General features: G+C 49.6%; 1 protein-coding gene across 4 annotated transcripts; it reads left to right on the forward strand.

Moving 5' to 3' along the window:
* On the forward strand, positions 1-23911 carry ADAP2 (ArfGAP with dual PH domains 2). 4 transcript variants are annotated; one of them, XM_004454883.3, is made up of 12 exons: positions 1-228; positions 1135-1265; positions 2886-2977; positions 6194-6273; positions 7055-7167; positions 13631-13777; positions 14166-14249; positions 16889-16951; positions 18315-18392; positions 19107-19335; positions 19496-19641; positions 20362-23911. In XM_004454883.3, the coding sequence occupies exons 1-12, from the start codon at positions 135-137 to the stop codon at positions 20530-20532; spliced, it is 1428 nt and encodes a 475-aa protein (XP_004454940.1). In that variant the 5' UTR covers positions 1-134; the 3' UTR covers positions 20533-23911. The 4 variants fall into 4 exon arrangements, with proteins under 4 accessions (XP_004454940.1, XP_004454942.1, XP_058139828.1 ...); XM_004454885.4 differs by lacking the exon at positions 19496-19641; XM_058283845.2 differs by lacking the exon at positions 14166-14249 and having other exon boundaries at positions 26-228.

Here is a 23911-nt window from a genome sequence, read left to right on the forward strand (position 1 = left end):
GCGGCCGCCAGGGCCCGGCCGGAGGCGCTAGGGGCTCCGACCCTCACCACCTGTCCCCGCGAGCTCCCCGGCCATGGGCGGCTGCGGGCCGCCGGGCGCCCGGGCGGAGCCCCGCTGAGCGCGCCGGGCCGGCCATGGGCGACCGCGAGCGCAACAAGAAGCGGCTGCTGGAGCTGCTGCAGGCGGCGGGCACGGGCAACGCGCACTGCGCCGACTGCGGCGCGGCGGGTAAGGACGCGCCGCCAACGGCCCGAGCCTGCGGCCCGGAGGGCTGGGAGCGCGGGCAGCCGCCGGGCGGGAGCCGGCTTCCCCAGACGCCAGGCTGCTCCGTCCAGACCCTGTCTGGCCCCTGGCCCCGGCTGGACCCAGACATGGTCCTTATTACACCTTCGGACTCCCGATACCCAAACTGTGAATCTCGGTCCCGGGCCCCCTGACCTCGCCACTCTGGATCTCGACATGGCCCTTTCCATGTCCTTGGACACTAGATCCCGAGCTGGGGCGAGCTGAGCTCCTGCTCCCCTATCCAGTCGCGCCGGGGGCCCTGATGTCTTCATTTGGGACCAGGCACTTCCCATCCTCCAAAACAGACATCCCATCCACCGAGCTACCCCAGACCTCGGCCCCAGGTCTACCGACCGTCCTGCCTCCCCTCCCTCATCCCCGGACGCCCCCGGGGTCCTCCCACTTTCCCCCTCCACCAGCGCTCCAGCCTGAGTTGCGAGGAACCCTCACCCAGACTTCCCCAGCTGCAGTCGCCCAGACAGACGCCTGGGCGCCTGTCCCTCCATCTGCCCTCTCAGTTCCTCCTGAGTCCATGTCACTTCCACGTCGCGCCCACCTCAGCCTCTCACCCCCATCTCCTGGACTCCCTGCAGGATCTTCATCCTACTCACCAGCGCGCCATGGCCCGCGGCTGACCAGCCGTGGCTGACCACGAGGCTTGGTGCTGGTAGCTTAGGTGGTCCGAGGCCAGCGAGGCCACCAGGAAAAGGGTTGCTGGTGTGTGCAGAGTGGGCACCTCCCCAGGAATCCTAACTGTAGGTCCTGCTAATCTCAGTGCTCCCGGCCACTCCCAGCCTGCTTTCCTTGCCCTGCTGTCCCTGCAGCTCCCCTCCTGCCCTCTTGGCACAGATCCCGACTGGGCCTCTTACAAGCTGGGGATCTTCATCTGTCTCAGCTGCTCCGGCATCCACCGCAACTTCCCGGACATCAGCAGAGTTAAATCCCTGAGACTTGACTTCTGGGACGACGCTATTGTGGAGGTAGAAAGGGGTGCACTTGGGAAGCCAGCGGACAGCAGAGCTGGGGCAGGGGTGGGAGGCTGGACAGGGCTTTCCCTTCTATGAAGGAGGAAACTGAGCCCAGAGAGGGGGGTAACTAGCCAGAGGAAACACAGCTTATCAGAGTTGCAGCTTAGACAGAAACCCTGGAGATGGCCAGCCTGAGCTCGAATCCTGCCTCCCTCACCTGTTTACTTGCAAACCATGAAGCCCTGAGTTAGGTACTTAGCCCTAGTTGTGGAGACTCAGTTTCCACACTTGTATTATGGGGATACCACCACTCCTTCACAGAGCTGCTGTAAAGGTTCAAAGTGGGCTCAGTGTGGACACAAAGTCAGTTTATTATGAGCTGGACTGGAATAGAAGGATCTTAGTCCTGGTCCCTTTCCCCTCCCCCCAGCCAGGAAGGGGACCGCTTTGCACTTATGACCCCTGGGGATGGAGGACCCCTTCGACCTGGACGGTAACTCCATTTTGGCTAGAAAGCCTTCAGAGGCAGGTTTGAACTGCCGACGGGCTGTGGGTTTCGAGGCCTACTGGGGAAGAGGCAGACATTTACTGGTGTCCGCTTTGTGCAAGGTACTGTGCTAGACAGTACTTGGGCTAGGGATTTACTTATCTCTCAGTGCACAGTGACTGCAGGCCGGCTATGTGCTGGGTATTGGGGAGAACAGTGAACAAGACAAAGTCCCTGCCCACGTGGAGCTTATGTCCTAGGGAGGGGGAAAGACAGGAAACCAGGAAACCAGCCCCTAAACCTGAAGGTTATGATTAGTGCCTTTTAACTCTCCTGTGAGGGAGAGATTTCTTCATTTTTACAGGAGAAGTCCCTGAAATTCAGAGGCTAAGTATTGACCAAGGGTGCCCATGGCTGTGGAAACTCAGGCCCAGTGAATAAATGGCAGAGCTGGGATTTGAACTCTGCTCTGTTGGGATCCACAGCCCAATCAAATTCTGTGATGCAGTTCACCGGTCCCTGTGGAGCAGGAGACTAGGGTTCACTTTGTCCAAGAAATATGGATTTAAAAATGGTGTTTCTTCCCTCCCTGCCCTCACCCCAGGTGCACTACCATTGTTGCTGACCATGGACTGTGGGCCAGGTCACTGCTGGCCCTTCTGACTCTGGGTCTTTTAGGTGCCAAAGGACCCCACTGATCATCTTGACTCATGTGCTCAGGAGTAGGGGAGAAAGAACATGGGCTTTGGAATCAGACAGGTCTGGGTTCTAATCCCAGCTCTGCCACTTACTAGGTACATCACCTTGGCCAAATCACCTAACCTCCGAGAGCTCCGTTTCCTGGTCTCTAAAGGGAGGGTGATAGTATTAAACCGGTTGGAAAGACCAACGAGCTAGTGTGCGTGGACTATAAAGTGCTCTGTCTGTGTGAGGTGTGGTTGTAATTCTGCCTCACTGATCCGGGCTAGGTCTTCCCAGCAGCACAGCACAGGAGACCAAGCCTCGTGGCGTGTCTCCATCCAGGCAGCAGTGCCTTCTGACCCAGCCTTGGAGCCGACGAGACGGGTGGCTTTCTGGGTAGACTGTGGTTTCATTTCACATTTTTGCGAGTTTTACTATTACCCCAAATTGCTGCTGTCTTGCAGTTTATGACCCACAATGGGAACCTCCGTGTGAAAGCCAAGTATGAAGCCAGAGTCCCTGCTTTCTACTACGTCCCCCAAGCCAATGACTACCTGTGAGTGGGTGATTCCTTTGAGGGGGTAGCGGGGGGCTTCCTGGTCCTACTCATTCAACCCTACCCTGTCGTCAGTACCTCTGTCTGGGGTGGTCTCCTTTGTGGTCTTGGTTGGCAGGTGAGCCCAGATGGCATTTCGTAGCATCACTGAGAGCACATAGGAGACCTGGTCTGAGGTCCTATCACTGTTGCTTGCATGTGTCATTTCCCCTCCCTGGGCCTCAGCTGTGACATGGGGGATTTTCCCTGTGCTCTGTCCCTCTGCCTCTGATGGTCTCATGTCCTACAGGTGGTGGCTAGCTTGAAAGAGGAGAGAAATGCTGGTATTTCGGAAGTGTGTTTCAGCTACTTCCTAGCTGTGTTCAGGTCTGTCTGCCTAAACCAGCTTGGTACCACAGCAGTTGCCTGGACCCAGATCACTAAATAATACACAGGAAAAGAACAACTGCTAATTTTGAAGTGAGCTTTCCCTGTGTATCAGGCCCCGTGTTAAATGCATATTGAATTAATTTAATTCTTTCAACAACTTTTAGGAGCTAAGTACTGTTATTATTCCCATGATATAGATGAAAAACCTGAACCTTTTAGAGGCAAAGCTGGGGCTAGGCTGTCTGACTCCAGGGCCTAGGTCACTGCACAATGGCTTTGGGGGAATCCAATATGACAGGAGGGCTGTGACGCCACAGGAGGGTTCATGTCCTCTGGTACTCAGTGACCCCAGGACCTTTGCAGAACCGACTGCCTCAGCCTAAGCCTTCTTCTCGGGGCATTGGTCTCACTGCCAGGGCCACACCTTGTGTAAATGAGGAAAAGGCGCTCTTCTTGACAGACTCAGCCTCATGGTGGGTATGGCTTGCAAGCAGGAGCAGTTGCGTTTCAGCCTCCACCCCCCTTCCACCTCTGCAGGACGCATTTGGGTAGTGCACAAACTATACAGCCGTCGTCCTGCTTCCTGGTGCTTAGACAACCAAGGGCTACGGAAGCAGTGGGGAGTGGGAAAGCACAGCTTTCTATTCAGAAGACCGCAGTTTTCATTCCAGCTCTACCACTGCATGGCTGTGAAATGGTGGGCAAGCTACCAAACCTCTTTGATCCTTGGCATCCTCATCTCTAAAATGTAGATAGTGGACCCGCATCATCATAGCATGGCTGTAGACACTCAAAGAGATAATATATGTAAAGCATCTTCCATACCACCTGACATATGGTAGACATTTCATAAATGCTAGTTTTAATCCATCTCTCCGTGTGAGCTGCGTGGTCCCTGTCTCAGCTGAGGGTGGTGCAGGACTCAGCTTGAGACGGCCTGTCTTATCTTGCCTCCTTGCGCCACTTAGCTCTGTGCTCCAGGGGGAAAGGGACAGGCCCTTGGTGAGCACCTGCAGCACTTGTGCTGGGCTTGCTGCCAGCACTTCAGACATTACTTGCAGTGACTCCAGCAACAGCCCTCCACGTTAACCCCTTGTAGCTAAGTAGTAATGCCCCACCCGCCAATTCTAAAACTCCTCAGAATCCCCCCGATTCTAGGTCCAGGATGGTTGCCTTTGGCCCTCATTCCTTTCCCAGCCTTGAGCCTATGGATCCAAGGTCCCCATCCTGATGGGGAGCTTGGTGACTCTTCTCAAGGTCCTGGGATGAGGACTGTACATTAGGCAGAACTCTTTTTTTTTTTTTTTTAATCCTGGTAAACTTTATTTTCTAAGTAGTTAATGAACATGTCTACAAGATAAAGGACTAGCCACCTTGCCTGAGAGCAGTGGGGCAAACAGCCCTTTTAATCTAAAAAGCCACCAAATTAACTTGGGGGCAACCTCTTACAGTCTTTACCCCACACCATGTGAAGGATGTGCTTGAGGCCAGGGACCACCACTGGCTTACAGGTAGCAGGTTAGTTAAATACCAGGGTCAATTACTAGAGACCCCCAAGGTGCAGATAAGGGTGTGTCAGACTCTCAACCCAGCCACCCTACTACCTCTAGAGGTCCCAAAGTCAGATCCTGAGGGGCAGGCGCCTTCTCCACTCCTCATTAGGCAGAACTCTCGATTGTAAGTAACAGAAGCCCACTTTAAACCAACTTGAACAAAACGGGATTTTATGTGTTCTGGGGACCACAGGAAGGACAGAGACAGAGCCACCTTCAGGAAGGACTAAGCTGGGGCTCAGACGCCACCAGGGTCCGCCTCTCTAGCTTTCATTCCTGCTTTTTCTCTCAGCTGGGCTTCCTTCAGACGGCTGCGAGCAAGGCCGCTGCCAGACCCCAGCCCCAGCCGCAGGTTGGCCTGGACGGGGCTTCCTACCGATCCCTCTTTCGGTTTTGGCTCACACTTCCCAGGGAAGAGCTCCAGTTCCCTAGGCCATTCCTGGTGGCTCTGGGGTTAGGTCATAATAACCTCAGAGCATTTACCCAGAAAGGGGAAGAGGGAACAAAACGAACAATTCACATAAGCCCACTCTTGGCTGCATGAATCATAGACGACAGTGTCCAACTGAGCTAGCATTAAACACCTATTATGTGCCAAATATGCCATTAAGTCCTTTAATATGTTTAAACATCTCAATAACCCTGAGAGGTAGGTATATCCTATACCTTTTTGCTATATCCTTTAAGTTCAGTAGAGTTAAGTAACTTGCTCTCGGTCACATGGTGGATAAATGTTAGCCTGGAGCCAGGTCCCTGTGGCCTGATCCCAAGACCACTGCTCTGTCCAGGAAGCATGCCCAGAGTTCAGGGAAAGGAGCTCTTGGACCCTCCCAGCTTGAGCTTATGAAGGTGCAGTAGGAAGGTGGCAATGTAGCTGGTCCAGGGGAGCTGGGTACCTTCTGCTTTGATCCAGAAGGCTGAGGTTTCGGTTGAGATAGTCTAGTGTTTCTCATAAAGTCCAGAGGGGAAACACTGCCCAGGGGACATTTAGCAATATCTGATGGTGAAGACATTTTTGGGGGATGTTGCTGGCATCTTGAGGGTAAAGGCCAGGGATGCCACTAAACATTTTATAACCCACAAGACAGCCCCCCCCCAACAAAAATTATTCAGCCCCAAATGGCAATAGGGCTGAGGTTGAGAAATCCTAGATAGCCTGAGTAGGCAGGAAGGCAGCTGCCCTGACGTCCCCCCCAGCCCCCTGCCAGCCTCGTGGGCCTTGGAAAGTTACTGTGGGAGGAGAATGAATCAGACACAGCTCATTAAAGGCATTTAAAATACTTTGTCTTCAAAGGGTCTTAAAAGAACAATGGATTCGAGCTAAGTACGAGAGACAGGAGTTTATGGCTGATGGGAAAACCATTCCACTCCCAGGTAATGCTATCTTGATCATCTGTGTTCTAATAAGCGCTAGCAAACAAAGTGCCTGAGTGTTAGGAGCAAAGTTCAACCAAGAGAGGCCTCTAGCCCTTGCTCTGGCCACAGAGGCCAGTGTTTAGGTTCCTCCGGGTAGCGGCACACTAGCCGGTGAAGTTTTATGGTCCCGGCAGTAGAGAAGCATATTTGTCTTAGGTCCTTGCAAGGCCACAAATACCTACCATCTCTCTATAAATTGCAGCAAGACTTCCCCACTGGGCAGTTCCTTCTCTTGTCTAATGTAGCCCCTGGGGGACGCGAGGTTTGGTAAGGAGCACTGACCTCTCTAGAGAGCAAAGGATACTAAACTGCATCTTGAGGATCAGAGGCAGCCAACTCTTAACTCTCCATGCTAGTGAAAAGGACCAGGAGCCCATATTCTCCTTCAAATCAGCAGGTGCCCCAAGGTCATCCACTATTTGTAGACTCTGGAGTGATTTGTTAGGTTGGCGTCAAAGTGAAGTTGGGATAAGACCATATACATTTGGGTCTCTTTTGGTTTTAGTCCAGTTTCTCAGGACTCACTTTCTCAAGGGCTTAGGAGACAGCCTGATACCATGGAGAGACCTGGAAGAAAGGTTGGTCTCAGGCAGGATCTCTGCATCCTGTGGCTGAAATGACCAAGTTAGATTCGGGTATTTGAGCAGCAGGTAGAGTCCACCCCTGAAATCCCTTGAGGTTTGTGAGCTGCTTGCTCACGCTAGGAATGTTCACTCTTTCTCGTCTTTGTCTGGCTTAGGTAACCGGGAAGGGTTCCTGTGGAAGCGGGGAAAGGACAAGGCACAGTTCCTGAGAAGAAAGTTTGTCCTCTTGGCAAGAGAAGGCCTCCTGAAGTACTATGATAAAGAAAAGGTAAGAGACTAGGCCAGAGAGGGGCCTTTTCCCTGAGCACTGGGCTCTCACTGCACTGCAGTCTACATTTTAATTGGTTGTCTTGTCCTGGGGCTAGAGCTCAGCTAATGAGAATTAGGCCTGACATTCACTCCTTTTCCTTATTCCTCCAACCATTCCAGTCCACTAGAAAGTATACGTGTTCACCTAGAATCAACTGAGATGTGCCCTTGTGTAAGCCTTTGATAAACTTGATTTTACTTTACTGATTAATTCACTCAAGAAGTCTTTACTGAGCTCCTACTGTGTGCTAGACACTGAACTAAACAAAGCTCCTTATGGAGCTTTTGTTCTAAGAGAAGGAAACACCCAGCAATCAAAATATAAACAAATAGGTAATGCATCAGAAGGCAACAAGTTCTATGAAGAAAAATGAAAGTGGGCAAGCGATTAGAGAATAATGGGAGTAGGGGGTGCTTTACACCCCAGAATGGTCAGGAGAGGCCCCTCTGGTGACATCTGAGCCAAGAACTGAATGAATGTGAGGAGTGAGTTAGGAGAATATCTGGTATAAGAGTAGAGAGATGGAAGGAACAGTATGTACAGAAGCTCCACTATGGCCATGGCTAGAATAAACCTTTGTGCCGACCAGGAAAAGATGGCACCCTTGAGAGGGTGCAGCCTCCTGGGCCCCAGTCAAGGCAGGAAGAAGGCTGGCTGGATTGCAGTTCTCATTCGGCCCTTCAGCAGGGCACAAATTGCTCAGTCATAAGCTGGCTCTGAGGTAGGAGTGTGTTGGGGGTCCATGGGGCATCAAGGAGGCCGAAGTGATAGGTGCAGAGTGAGCAGGGAGGATGGAGGGAGATGAGGTCACGTAGTGGAGGGCATTAGACCATAGTGAGACTTGGGATGCTTTTTATAAAAACAGCTTTATTGTGATATCATTCACGTACCATACATTCACCCATTTAAAGTACAGTTCAGTGGTTTTTACTATATTCACAGAGTTGCGCAAACATTACCACAAAAAATTTCAGAATATTTTAATCACCCTCAAAAGAACCCCTTAGCGCTCATCCCTTATTCTCCCATCCCCACCAACCTAGGCAACCACTCGTTTACTTTCTGTCTCTATAGATTTGCTTGTTCTGAACATTTCATATAAATGGAATCATACAATATGTGGCCTTTTGTGACTGGCTTCAAGCACTTAGCATAATGTTTTCCAGGTTCATCCATGCTGTGGCATGTATCAGTACTCCATTCCTTCTCATGGCTGAATAACATTCCTTTGTATGGATACGCTGAATTTTGTTTACCCAGTCATCGAGCTGATGGGCATTTGGGTTGTTTCCACTGTTTGGCTATTTAGAATAGTGCTGCTATGAGCATGCATGTGTTTTTGCATGGACATATGTTTTTATTTTCTTGAGTGTATATGTAGGAGTCGAGTTGCTAGGTCATATGGTAACTACGTTTAACTTTTTGATGAGTTGCTGGACTTTTTACCAAAGCGGCTGTACCATTTTACATTCTCACCAGCAGTGAATGAGGTTCTGATTTCCCACATCCTTGCCAACATTTGTTATTATCTGTCTTTTTTATTATAGCCATCCCAGTGGGTATCAAGTGGTATTTCATTGTGGTTTGCATTTTTCGATGACTAATGATGTTTGGCCTCTTTTCATATGCTTATTGTATTTGTATATCTTCTTTGAACAAATGTCTATTCAGACCCTTTGCCCATTTTTAATTGGGGTGTCTTTTTTTTTTTTTAAGATTTATTTATTTATTTCTCTCCCCTTCCCCCCCCCCTCCACCCCGGCTGTCTGCTCTCTCTGTCTATTTGCTGCCTCTTCTTTGTCTGCTTCTGTTGTGATCGGCACGGGAATCTGTGTTTCTTTTTGTTGCATCATCTTGTTGTGTCAGCTCTCTGTGTGTGCGGCACCATTCCTGGGCAGGCTGCACTTTCTTTCATGCTGGATGGCTCTCCTTATGGGGCGCACTACTTGCACGTGGGGCTCCCCTATGTGGGGACACTCCTGCGTGGCATGGCACTCCTTGCACGCATCAGCACTGTGCATGGGCCAGCTCCACACGGGTCAAGGAGGCCTGGGGTTTGAACCGTGGACCTCCCATGTGGTAGACGGACGCCCTAACCACTGAGCCAAGTCTGACGCCCTGGGTTGTCTTTTTTATTATTAAGCTGTATCTTTTTTTTTTTTTTTACATTAAACCAAATATTTATTTATATCCCTTTGTTTTAGACATCTACTTTATGACCATCCAAAGGCAAATATTTCAGTTCTTCTCAGACTCCTGAAAATTTCATATAATCTGAGAAACTCCATTGCAGGTCATATTTTCAAAATCTTTACCAGGGGCATCCTTAAGTCACCTCTGTGCTCCCAAATGTTATTAAGGTAACAGCAGGCTATGCTTCAAGTATCCATCCTCCTACAAAGTTGATGATACTCATTCAATTTACACCATGTTCCCCACCAAGCTCAGCAAAGCCGCAGGCCTTTGCCCTGGGCAACTGTCGTTGGCCACTGTCTTCGGCCACACCACCACACTCCCCGAGCTGGCTGCCATTCTGGAGCCTCCAGCGTGGCACATTGTGTTGGAGCATCGGTGGTAGGGAAAAAAGCATGTTAATTCTTTATTTATTCGGAGACCTTGTAAGATATATGATTTGCAAACATTTAAGCTCTTTGATTTTATTCTGAGTGATATGGGAAGCCACCAGAAGGTTATGAGCACGAAAGTGATCGATTTGAATTAAACTTTTTTAAAAAGAGCACTCTGGCTGCTGCGGGGGCAGCAGGGAGGCAAGAGCAGAAGCAGGAGGACCAGCTAGGAGGCTATCGCACTAACCCCAGTGAGGAATAATAGTGGATTAGACCAGGGAGATGGTGGAGGGCGTGGCTCCAAGTGGTTGGGTTCTACATGTATTTTGGAGGTAGAAGCAATAGGGTTTACTGAAGAATTGAATGTGGGGTGTGAGAGTTAGAGGAATCAAGGACAACTCCCAGATTCTTGTCCTGATGCAACTAGAAGGAAAGGTTTGATTTGCTGTTTGCTGAGATGACAAAGACTTAGCTCATGGAGAGAATGATCAAAGTCATTTTTACTTTGAGGTGCTTATTAGGCCTCCAAATGGAGACACTGACAGAGTTGTTTATGTGACCGTGGAGATTTGGGGAGGGTTTGAACCTGGAGTCATTAGCATGTAATCTCATTTAGCAATGAAACTGGCTAGAAACACCTGGACAGGGAGTGTGAGTAAATGAGAAAAGATATCCAAGGTGGGAATGTTTTAGCTATTTATTGCTGTGTAACACACTACCCTAAGACACAGTGGCTTAAAACTTCAATTTATTGTTCCCTGTGGTCAGGCTTTTGGGCTTTTGGGCAGGCCTTGGCTGGGAGACCTCCTGCTCCATGTGGTATCAGATGGGCCACTCATTCACGTGGTGACTGGGCTGAGCCAGAAGGTCCAGGAAGCCTTCACTCATGTTTGGGGCCTTGGTGGACTTCACATGGCCCCCTTCTCTCCCTGTGGTTGCTCCTTGTTTAGCGTCTAACCTGAGCTTCTTTACAGCATGGCGGCTGGCTTCCCCGAAGCCAAAGGGGCTGCTCCTGGGCCTCTTCAGGACCAGGCCAGGACCTGGCAGAACCTTATTTCCTCTGCATTCTATTGGTCAAAGCAAGTCATGAGGCCAGCCCACATTCAAGGGAAGGGGAAATCGATTTCATCTCTTTAAGGGTAGAGTGACATGTACAAACAGTGAGGGAAAGAATTGGTAAGGGCCGTCTTTGGAGAGCACCTGCCACAACTAGCTCTGGGCACTCCAGAATTTTGGATGGAAAGATGAGAAACTGCCAGCAAAAGAGCATGTGAAGGCATGAGAAGTAAGAGAAGTAAGAGAAGAACAAGCTCTGAGCACTTTGGCCTTCAACTGACTCTGTCTCCTAGTTGTGTTTTATTTCCCCTGTTGCTTTCCTGGAGGAATAAGGAAAAGGAGTGAATGTCAGGCCTAATTCTCAAGTGTTTGTGAGAATGTGGAGCAAATTAGAAGTCTCATACATTGCTCGTGGGAAATGACAACCCATTGGAAAAATTGAAAAAGGAAATGAAATGGCAGATCACAGAAAAGAAAACCAAAATGGCTGATAAATATACAAAAAGATGCTCCATCTCTCTGGTAGTCCAGGAAATGCAAATTAAAAGCACAGTGAGATATACTACACACCCTTCCTAATGGCTGAAAATCAATCAACCAAACAAACAAAAAAACTGACAACACCAAGTGTTTGTGAGAATGTGGAGCAAATTAGAAGTCTCATACATTGCTCGTGGGAAATTAAAAGAAAATAAGGGAAACGAACTTGGCCCAGTGGTTAGGGCATCCGTCTACCACATGGGAAGTCTGCGGTTCAAATCCTGGGCCTCCTTGACCCGTGTGGAGCTGGCCCAGGCGCAGTGCTGATACGCGCAAGAAGTGCTATGCCACACAGGGGTGTCCCCCGCGTAGGGGATCCACACGCGCAAGTAGTGCACCCCATAAGGAGAGCCGCCCAGCGCGAAAGAAAGTGCAGCCTGCCTAAGAATGGCGCCACCCACACGGAGAGCTGACACAACAAGATGAAGCAACAAAAAGAGATACAGATTCCCATGCCTCTGACAACAACAGAGCGAACAAAGAAACAAGACGCAGTAAATAGACACAGAGAACAGATAACCGGGGTGGGGGTGGGGGAGGAGAGAAATAAATAAATAAATAAATCTTAAAAAAAAAAGAAAAGAAAATTAAATAGACACTTAACCATATCACCCAGTCATTATACCCCTAGGTATCCACCCAAGAGAAGCAAAAATATATCCACAAAAATATTTGAACAGAAATGTTCATAGAAGCTCTATTCATCATAGCCTCAAACTGGAAAGTACCCAAATGTTGAGCCACAGCTAGATTTTAAAACATGGCAGTGTCCAGTGTTGATGAAGATATGGAGAAAGGGGAAGTCGTTTCTGTTATTGATGGCAGTAAATATTGGTACAAGCTCTGTGAAGAGCAATTTAGCAGAATAATTTGGAAGTTTCAAGTAAAGTTCAAGGTGTAAAAGCCCTGTGATCTAGTAATTCCATTCTTAATATGCACTGTGACCTAGAAAAACTGTCATCTATGAGTGCCAGGGACACAAACTGACTGCAGCATCTTTTACAATAGCAGAAAATTGGAAGCAATCTCTTTATCGATCCATAGGAAAGTAGATAACATTCAGTATAGTCATATACAAGTGCAAACTAGATTGATATATCTCAACATATATCATATGATACCATTTATGTAAATTCAACTCACATAATACTATGTGTTGTTCATGGATGTGTGTGTATGTGTATGTAGAAGTATAAAAAATGAACTAGAAGGATAAATATCAAACTGATAGCTGTAATTGCCCCTGGGAAATGAAGGAGGAGAATGGCATGGGGTAAGTAGCAGATATATTTTTAAAAATTAGATTTGTTTTGGTATTTAAAAATTTCTCGGGAAATGGACTTTGGCCCAGTGGTTAGGGCGTCCGTCTACCACATGGGAGGCCCGTGGTTCAAGCCCCGGGCCTCCTTGATCCGTGTGGAGCTGGCCCATGCGCAGTGCTGATGCGCGCAAGGAGTGCCGTGCCACACAGGGGTGTCCCCCGCGTAGGGGAGCCCCACATGCAAGGAGTGCACCCATAAGGAGAGCTGCCCGGCACGAAGGAGGGAGCAGCCTGCCGAGGAATGGCGCCGCCCACACTTCCCGTGCCGCTGACGACAACAGGAGCGGACAAAGAAACAAGACGCAGCAAAAAGACACAGAAAACAGACAACCGGGGGAGGGGAGGGGAATTAAATAAATAAAAATAAATCTTTAAAAAAAAAAAAAAAAATTTCTCATAGTAAGGTTTTCAAAGGTCTCCCAGTAATCTTCCAAATGAACCATTCTTAAGAGTATTTGTATAAATCCATCTAGCACAGGATTGTGTGTGTGTATATATATATTTTACATTAATTGGTTCTTACTATATATATCCTGTCTGGGACTTGGTATTTCTCACTCATGGATATCATGTTCATTTTTTTCATATTAGTAATGTCGATGCGAGTTATCCTTTAAAAGATTCTATGGAATTTTAATGTGTGGATGTACATGATTTATCTAACCCATTCTTACTGATGGACATTTGAATACTTTCCTTTTTTTTTGCTATAATAAGCAGCACCACAATTTATATCTTTCGATAGACATATTTGCATAGTAATCCCAATATACCCTTGGGGTATATCCTTAGATGGGAAATTGTTGGGTCAAACAAGAACATCAAATCCCATGCAAACTTCAAATTTGTTATTTGTTTGCAGTAAGGCCTTGATGGAGGTGAGGATGAAATCACTCTGCTGGCAATCAGCATCCTGACCATCCTCTGTCTCTTTCAGAGCAAAGACCCCAAAGCTGTCATCAGCATCAAGGACTTGAATGCCACCTTCCAGACAGAGAAGATAGGGAACCCGCATGGGCTGCAGATCACCTACAGGAGAGAGGGTCACACCAGGAACCTCTTTGTGTATCATGAAAGCGGGAAGGTGAGACAACCGAGTTCCCACCCCAGCCTCCAGCTTTCCTCGGTCGCCAGCTGCCTCACTTATTTGGTGACATGCTCTGCTGACTCTTGAGATGCTGGTTGTTGCCTGAATCTATTGTCCCTTCCTGGTCTAGGGCAGAGGTAGGAGGAAGGCAGAGTGAGTGGGGTTCTTCCTGTCTGTGGCTTCCCACTTGCTCAGGTGAGCACCGTGGTCTCTGACCTAGTTCTGCCCAGGAACAAGGAGTTGGGTGCCTGCAGTGAGCCCACAGGGCCCTGTGGATGGCTGAATGCCTGTGTCCCAAACCTGATGGCCCAGCTAGCTTCCTGCCACCAGGCCCAGTCCCACTCCCAACCCACCTGCTGTCTGTCCTTTGCATTTTTCTCTACAGGAGATAGTGGACTGGTTCAATGCCCTCCGCGCAGCCCGTTTGCAATACCTAAAAATGGCCTTTCCAGAGCTCTCAGAGTCTGAGGTGAGCTAAATGTGGTCCCCAAATTCTGAGTCTCCTCCCAGCTCCTCCCTTCTCTTCTTGTCTGCTAGCCCTGGAAGACATTCAGAGATCAGACTGGGTTCATTAGCAGGCAGGGTCTGGAGATCTGAGAGTGGGACACCTGAGAAGGAAAGCAAAGACTTTCTCCTGGGGAAGCTGGTGGATTTTGGCCTCACACAGGACAAGACACCTCCAAAAAAGCAGGCCAGCTCTCCCCGGCACGATGCATGGCCACTGGCCAGAGTGTCAAGGGGCTCAGGATTTAGGCATCTCTTTCTGACCCCTCTCCACTAAAATGTGCGAATGATCCCTGCCATACTGCTTACAAAGTGCTTTTGAGCACGTTTTGCTCTGTGATCCCTTTTATTAAGCGCCCCCTTATAGCAGGCAGTTTGGTGGAGATAGTTATTCTTACCTTATTGATGAGAAACTGAGTCCCAGGAAGGTTGCATGAATAACTGAAGGTGCTCTTCCCACTCTGACCCCCCTTTGCCTCGTGATGTTCAGTTCAGGAGGGCAGCGGGACTCTCCCGGTTATGATTATGACAGGAGCAGGTCTCCCTTCTTTGGCCAATGTAACGGTGCGCCCGAGAGCTTCCATTTTGTTCATCCTCGGCCACCTGGGACATCTAGCCCTCCTCTCAGGGAAGGCTGGGGAAGCCCGTGCGGTATGGGGCAGAGGGCCTGCCTGGAGCCTGGTGGCTGGCCTCTCATGGGCGCTCTCACCAACCTGCTGCAGGTCACAGCATCTGTTTCTCCCTCTGTAAGAGGGCCACTGGACACCTTCAGAGTCCCTTCCAGCTCTGAAGCACTATGGCCTCGTTCTGTTTAGGGGGATTCTGAAGGTGATGGGGGTGAGAGAGCTGGGACTTAATTCTGGGACTTTCTTACCTTAAACTGTTAAGCCCTTCTTGAAAGCCTGCATGCTCCTTAATTCCAAGGTTGGTGGTGGGGGGGGAGGGGAGGGCGAGGTGTCCGAAATGGGGGGCCACTTCAGGCCCTGCAAGGCACTGAGATAGCACTTCTCTGGGAGCAGTTCCAGCAGTTCCTGGATCGGGCCCTTCCGTCTGCTGGGTCAGCAACCAGAACTGGTCAATGCACGCTCCCTGTGGGTGGGCAGGGCTGGGAGTGCTGACTGCTGACTGGGGAGGACAAAGTGCAGACGCTCAGCCTTATTTAATCGAGACAAGCTTCCCGCTTTGCTGAGCCACGCAGAAGGGATTGGTCACTGGCCAACGTCCTCAATGTCTTCTTGCCTCCCTCATCCACTACCTTTCCTCTTTTTTCACCCCCAGTCTCCTCCCAGTCCATCTCTTCCATTCATCTCCGTGTATGGCGTGTATCTCCGTGTATGACCACCCAGGCCTGGCTCAGGCTTAAGGATCCAGATGCCAGAAACTCAGAGAGTCTGAGTGGGGTTGTGATCCTGTTATAAGAAATGTGTGTCAGAGAAGCTGCTGTGTACCTTACCTCACTGTACTCATCTGTCACCGAGGGGACAAAACCTATCTGCCAGGGCTGTTGTGAGAGAGTGAGCCAAACCATGCATGCCCAGCAAGTACTCCGTCAGTGGGATTTTCCTTCTTTCTCCACTTGTTCTCCTGGGTCTTGACTAGCCCTGCCTGGCTCACCTTTAAACTGTTGAGCAGTTAGGAACTCTGTCTTTTCTCCAAATGAAGGAATACAGACTTATTTTAGGGGAGTGGCATACTTTATATATATATATTTGGCTCATAATATTTCCCTTTCAGACTCCCTGTGTCTATTCCCAGACCTCACTTCCCCTTTGCCCCTGCCCTGGGCCCTGGGGCTCTGGAAAACCTCCTCTTGGAAGTCTCAACTGTCATTTGAAACTCTAGACTTCCTGGAGCTTCCCTGAGCATTGGACAGCAAGCCGGAGAGGTCATAAAATACGGTCTCCTTATTACACAAGGGAAAACCGGCCCAGAGGGGCATAAGGTCTTGCCAAGATAACACAGCTGATTGAGGCCAGGGCTGAAACTAGAAACCTGGCCTCCTGGCTCCTAGTCCAGAGCTTTTTCTACTTGCCCATTTGGCTATGACCCCCTCATGGCCCTGTGTCTGAATCCTCACCGATGACCAGGTCTTGGCCAGGGGCCTGATCAGAGTGATCTGCTGTGCTTATACTTTAGCATCATAGAGGAGTGGAAGGAGCACAGTCTAGCATCCATGAATGCTGCGTGAGAATCCCAGCTCTTCATCATACCAACTACCTGACTTCAGGAAAAATCCCCGGCCACTTCTCTGAGATCTGGTTTCTTCCTGTGCACAATGGGGATGATAATACTGCCTGGCAGGGGAGTCATGAGAATTGTACCCAGAACCTGCCATGCTGGCACCTGGAGGGGCTCCTCAGAGCCTTGGCTGTGTCCACGTTCTCGGGTCACACATGTTCTGCAAACGTCTGGGGCACAGTCTGGCTCTGTTGAAATAGTAACACTGCATCCATTCCATGTTCCAAATATAACCCCGTGAGCCACGAGTGAGCGCACATCCTTCCCCATCCCCAACTTCCCCTTTGTCGGGGCACCAAGCTCAGGGGGGATCCTCGAGCCCCTGGAGTGTGAGTCAGGGGGTCAGCGTCTGTCTTTCTTCCCCAGCTCGTGCCCCTCATCACCAGGAATTACCGCAAACAAGGCTTCATGGAAAAGACTGGTCCAAAGGTACATTCTACCACTCCCTGGGGGTGTACATGGACATGGCCCTTGTCCCCGAGGGCAGTAGGGCAAAATTTGGGAGGTGGGGACATGGGGAGCCACGGGGAGGGCAGTGGGAAGGAAGGGAAGTAAGCCAACGTCCGTGAGTCCAGGGTGGAAGGACAGAGTGGAGACTTGGCTGGTGCGCGATCCAGCAATACCGCAGGTACTTCTCCTTGCCATCATCTTCACATCGTCTTCTGTCTTCCTGACTCTTCCTAACTGACCCTACCCTGGGGAAGCATGGCTGAAAGGGCACTCACTGGGGTGGTAACTTTTGTGCTTTCCAGAACCTTTGTGTGCTCCGGGCTGGGGGCCTACCGGGACCACCCAAGCAAGACAGGGCTAGTGACTGGTCTGAGAAAACAACACACATATATAGACTCACGCCCCAGGGGGCAGTGAGGCCCACGGGTGCACGCCCCGCTCACCTCCCCTGCTCACACCCTCAAACTCAGTCTCTTTTCCTTTACTTTGGAACCTGCCCTGACTTCTAGTCAATGCACATTCCCACTGATCTAAGAGGGAAGCTAGACCTGGCTGCTTCCATACCTCCCGTGGGTGGCCCAGAGGGGCCTCTGGCTGCCTTAGTTGGCTCTTCCCCAGCCTGGATGATGGGTGGCGTGGCTCAAAGTCAGAAATCTCGGAAGAGAGATAGGGAAGTGAGGAGAAGAGGAAAGAGGGGAAAGGCAGAGGGAACCCCTTAAAAACATTATCTCGAAGTGGCAGCATTCCAATGATTGTTTTAGAGGTTTTCTGTGTTGACAAGATGTTTAAGGCTCGGATAAAATGTGTCAGGGAATCAGTGTGAGAGAAAGCCTCAGGCAGATGGAAAGCTCTGAAAAGAGTTGCATATCCCACGCTTTTCCCTCCACCAGCTAATGGCACAGCCCCTACCCCATGGTTCTTGCCCCCAGGCTTTCTCTTCCCTGACCTAGGTTAGAATTTGGCCAAGCCTAGCGCTTTCAGCCTTGCTGAGCACTAGCCACTTCTGATTTCCAGAAGTTCCTTTTTCTATGACTTCTTGTCCACAGCCTGAGAAAGAGGAACATGCCTTTTCCAACTAAAGTGGCACGTGGAGGCAGCAGGTGCAGCTGACGGCAGGGCGAGTAGGGAGGGAATGGGGCATGCAGAGCCTTGAGAGCCCAAGGGCCCCTGCCTGGGCCCTGGAGAGGAGAGCTACCATCTCCGGCTTTTGGAGGCTGGGGTGGAGAACCAGGGGGACTGGCCAGCTCCCTTGGCTTGGACTGGATTGTCCTCCTGCTCTTCGTCCTCAGGAAGTGCCCCCACTGGTTCTACCTTCCCTGGTAAATGGTTCCGTCTTTTGCAGCAAAGAGAAGCTTTTAAGAAACGGTGGTTCGCCTTGGATTCCCAGGAGCGAATGCTGCTCTATTACAAGAAACCACTGGTAAGAGCCACTCCTAGTTCCTTCCCATCCCAGACAGAGGGGGTCAGTGGTCACGGCTGGGGAAGCCGCAGACAAACACCTCTCCCAGAACCCCAGGGCTGGAGAAACCCGGAGAGGGACACACTCTATCCCATACCTGTACGTAGCTTTTAGTCATCTCTGTGCACAAAGCTGTTCAGATACAGAGACTTTTCTCACCTCCCCTCTTTAGGAAATCCTTCATCTGCCCCCCAAAGCTGCCAGTTACAGTCAAATAAGTTGTAAATTGTCCTCTTGTCTCCAGGGCTCACCTCTTAATGGAGGCTGTGAAGGGTAGTGGTTAGGGATGTAGGTTTAGAACCCAGCTGCTGGGCTTTGGTCTCAGTCCTGCCTGGGGAGGGTATTTAACTCTCTGTGCCTCAGTTTCCTCTTCTGGAAAATAGGCTTAATAACAGTGCCTTCCTATAGGTTGTCATGATGATTAAATGAGCTACAATATATACCACACTTAAACTCCTGATGCATGGTGAGCTCACCAAAAATGTTAAGTATTAATATTATTTTAACATGTGATGTGCATGATTTATTTTAGGGTCTACACCTTTCAAGTTCCAGGGCACACCAAACAGGACCTACAGGAGAGTAGGGACCCTTACTCTCTTGTACCAAAACAGAGCTGCCTTGGCTGCAGCTGCCCTCTGCGGCCTCCCATAGCCAGGCGCCCTCTATTTTCAGGACGCCTTCGAGCAGGGCCAGGTTTTTCTCGGATGCAAAGAGCAGGGATACGAGATATATGAAGACCTGCCCAAGGGCATCCGAGGAAACCGCTGGAAAGCTGGCTTCACCATTGTCACCCCAGAGCGGAGATTTGTCTTCACGTGCCCCAGCGAGAAGGAGCAACGGGAATGGCTGGAGAGTTTGCGGGATATCCTGTCCAGCCCCCTGACCCCTCTCAACCACCTCAGTAAGCCGCAGCCACTGGCAATAGTTCTTTTGACTGAGGGCAGAGGGTGGGAAGGGGCTTTCTTGATTCAGCTTCAACTGTGGTGCCACAAGAGAACCCCAGGCGGAGGTCATGGCTCCTGAGAACACTCTTTCCACTCTCTCCTCTCTTCCTGCCAAAGACAGTGCACGTTATTGCCAGAAAGTCCTTCTCCCTGTCCACCTGACGTTCCTCTGCAGGAGCCGATTGCCGTTAGCATCGAGAGCAGCTGAGCCCTGCAGCCCGTCCGCGCTGTGTGCATCCTTTCTCTACGTGCTGAGCCTAGGCGTGAGCAGCCCCACTCTCCCTCCACACCTGAAACCCCTTTTCTCGTGAGAACCCCTGGGCTGGTGGTGTTAGCTGAAGTCCACCCTGCTGTTCCGCTTAGGGGCCGTGGATTCCTCCCCACAGAGAGGGGAGGCTCCTTTCAGGGCCCTTCTTTTCTCCGGCTCTCCCTTCTATGGGCCTCTCTCCTGTGCTTCCTCGTCACCCCAATATAGTTGTCCCCATCCTCTGGCTGCCCTTAGAATAGAGGGAGATATTCTGAGTTAGAGCAGACGCTGGCAGGGACCTGGCCCAGAGCCTGGCTACTTGGGCACAAAGAAGTCCTGTATTTGGAAAAGTGCAGACGGAGCAGGTGACCCCACCTAGCCCCCTGGGGAAACCCTAAGGTCCTTTGAGTAGGGCCAGTATAAACACAAACTGGTCACTTTTCTAAAATCCCAAAGCCACATAGCCGCACAAAGGGACTTGAACACTGTCAGTGAAGTTTATCAGCTGGTGCTTTCTTCTCCTTGTGGGCCTGTGTGTTTACAAGTCCCTCTGGGTTTCTCTGTCTCTGAGTCTCTGCCCTTTTCCTTTTCTCTCCTTCTCTGATGTGTTTGTCCCCTTTGTCCCTCCCTCTTTCAGTCTGTTTCTGACTCTGGCTCCCTCTGTCATCGTACCCCTACCTTCAGGACTGCACTGGGCAGTCTGCCCACCCCACAGCCCCTTCTTGTTCCCTTGTAGCTGCATCAACAAAGAGTGGCCGCAGCAGCAGGTGACCCGTGGGCTGAGGAGCTGGTCGGCCACTGGCCACTCAGGCCTCCTGGTGGGAAGGAGCCAGTCCCCCCTCAGCGCTGGTTGTCCCCAGGAGTGCCCTGCAGTCAGCAGCCACCCCTGGCAGTAAACCAGGGCTGAAGCTGTGGCCTTTACCACCAGCCGTCTAGGACTTCCCCCACTGCCAACCCTGGGGTGTCTGTGGATGTGGTGCATAGAGGAACACGGATGGCCTTCCCCCACCCCGCCCTACCCAGGTGAAATGTCCACAAGACCTGGGCATTGCAACGCACAGGCACTCACAGCAACACCAAGGAACACTCTGTCAGAAGATGTCTGATCTGAATCTAACCACGAGGAGATGAACAAATCCATGTGGAAGGGCATTCTGCAAAATAGCTGTCCTGGACTCTTCAAAAAGGTCAATATCCTGAAAAAAATAAAGTAGTCTGGGAAATGTTCTAGATTGAAGGAGACTAAGATATGGAGCTATGGCAACCAAGTGCAATTCATGATTCTTGATTGGGTCCTACATTAAGAAATAAAAAAAAACAATGTAAAGAACATATTTAGGGAAATTTAAACATGAAAGTCTATTAGTTAATAGCATTTTGATAATTATGCTATAGTTATGTAGGAGAATGCTCTTGTCCTTGGGAGATACCTGCTGAAGGATTCAGGGGTAAAATATAATGATGTCTACAACTGACTCTGAAATGGTTCAGGAAAAAAAAAACCCCATGTGTATATGTATATAGAGAGTATATATGAATGTAGATGGGAGTCACGTAGAATGAGGGAAGAGACAATCATTGTGCAAAATGTTAGCAATTGGTGAATCTACAAGAAATATAGATGACTGTTTATCGTCCTAGTCATGCAACTTTTCTATAGATTTGAAAATTTTCAAAATAAAAAGTTGGGGAAAAAAATAGAAAAGAATTTCTGCTTGGGGTGATGGAGAAAGTTCTGGTGATTGATGGTGGTGATGGTAGCACAACACTGTGAATGTAATTAACACCACTGGATTACATACTTGAAGAGGTTAAAATGGGACATGTTATGTTGTATTTATGTTATCACAACAAATTTTTAAAAAATAAGAAAGCGCCCAATTTTCACTTCTCAAAAGCAGTGCCTTTTTTTTTTTCCTGCACAAATAAAAAATGTTCCTGGCAGAATTCCATCTCTGTAGAAGAAATAAAAGCATAGATAATGAAAGAGAAAAAAAAAAAAGCAAGCCTCCCATGCTTTGAAAGGAAAGACGCAAACTGGGGAGACATCTCCGCCGGCCCACAGGGCCGAGAGTGAGCCAGCCAGGGCCCCAGGTCTCCCCTGCCACCCCTAACTCGAGACTATTGGAAAACGCAGCTCCCCACCTCTGCGTCTTGGGGTTTTCCTCTTCAAAACGAAGGAGTTGTACTAAGTGCTGAATTTTGGTGTAAGAGACTTGAGTGTTTTTGAGCACCTCCTAGTTGCCAGGCTCTGTGCCAAGGCCTGGGAATAGGCAGGAGACGGCGGCGTGGTCCCTCTGCCTCGGGTTCCAGGCTGCGGGGGAAGGCCACCTTCAGCAGGGCCCGCAAGGCCGTGAGCATTCAGAAAGGGGAAGTACAGGTGCTGTGGGGCCGGGTGGCCGTGGAGCGGAGCGTACCCTGACCGAGGGGGAGAGGGATATCTTCCGCCCCAGAAAGCGACGTTTCGGTTGAAACCTTAAAGCTGATGACAGGTTAGTCAAAGGGGAGAGGAGAGGAAAGCACTCTAGGCTGAGGGAAGAAAACATTTAAGAGGAGCTGAAAGAAATCTCAGATGGCTGAAATGTTAGAGAAACAGGCCGACAGTCTGCCCTGTGGTTCCTTGTTCCTTTCCTCTCCATTAGAGGGATATGTAGAAAGTTCAGTGGAGACTCAGAGGATCTTGTGTGGTGTTTTCCTTTGGATTCCACAATCAGAGGACAGGCATCACCTTCGGCATGTCTCTTTTCTGAGGCATCCTTACTGCCCAGGTGGAGGGTTGCAGCGTCCTCCTCTGGTTCCAAAAACACCTTCAAAATGTCTGTTGCAGCACCTGCCAGGGTATGCTTTAGGGGCCGGTTTACTTGTCGGACTTTTTCACCACCTCATGGGCTCTGTTGAGGTGCATTCTGCAAAATTCTAAGGCTGAGGATATGAATAAAGGCACAGTCCCTGCCCTCAAGGAACTTATAGTCTAGAGAGGGAGACAGGGAGTAAACAGGCAGCAAAACTACCCCAGGAGGGAAACTGGGATTCGAGGGGCAGGAGGCCCTCAGGACAGAGAAGAACAGATGGGAGGGGGAGCCGGAGTTCTGATGAGATGGACTGCCTGCTTTGGGTTGGCTCCTGAGGCCTGGCTCCCTGAGGGTTCCGTTGTATGCTTTAAGTTAAATTTGAAGAACACTTTACTGATATTGAAGCTGATTTAATTTAATTAATTAATTTATTTTTTGGCAACTCCACCAGGACACGAATTGAAGCTGATTTTAAACTGATGCACGATGCCTTTTTTTTCTCTTTCCCTTCTCCTCCCCCACCCTACTGTTTTTGCTGTCTGTGTCCATTTGCTCTGTGATCTTCAGTATCTATTTCTCTTTTTGTCTTCTCTTCTTGTCTTCCTCCTCTAGGATTCACCAGGATTCGATCCTGGGGACCTCTGATGTGGAGAGAGGTTCCCTGTCAATTGCGCCTCCTCAGTCCCTGGTCTCTGCTGTACTTCACCTTGACTCTCCCCTTCCTCTCTCCTTTGTTGCATCATCATCTTGCTGCGTGACTCACTTGTGCGGGTACTGGCTCACCGCACAGACCCTCTGCTTACTGCATGGGCACTCGACTTGCCACGCGGGCACCCACATGGGCACTCAGTTCACCGCGCAGGCACTCAGTTCACCGTGTGGGCACTCGGCTTGCCACGTGGGCACTGGCTTGCTGCGCAGGCACACCTCCTGTTCTTTTTCACCAGGAGATCCCAGAGATCAAACCCAGGTCACCCATACAGTAGGTGGAGGCCCTATCACCTGAGCCACATCCGCTTCCCCACTATGCCTTTGATATTACTGTTATTGGTACTGAGTTCACACTAGAGTTAGTGAAGTTATTCAACTTAGACAGGTACAGTTTTGAAACTGATATGCTTTGTAAATCAATTCTTTAGTCCCAAAAGATGAAACAGTTTTAACAAAGTGAATGTGAAAATTAAAGGAAGATGGCGTTTTTATAGTCTGTTAGGTTACTGGAAAAATTTAAGCATGTTTGAACCAACTTAGGCGTGTCAACTGTAAAGTTTATGGACTCTAAGTAAAGATCAAGTATTTCCAATGAAAATTTAGCCTCCAAACTGAGATGTGTTGTTAGTGTAAAATGTATACCAGATTTCAAAGACAGTACAAAAATATGAGGGTAAAATATCATTAAAATGTTTTCTATTGATTACATGTTGAAATTATAATATTTTGGATATTAGTTAAATGAAATATATTATTGAAATAAAATTTACCTGTTTCTTTTTA

Source organism: Dasypus novemcinctus, chromosome 21 (assembly GCF_030445035.2).
Source record: "Dasypus novemcinctus isolate mDasNov1 chromosome 21, mDasNov1.1.hap2, whole genome shotgun sequence".
NCBI lineage: Eukaryota > Metazoa > Chordata > Mammalia > Cingulata > Dasypodidae > Dasypus > Dasypus novemcinctus.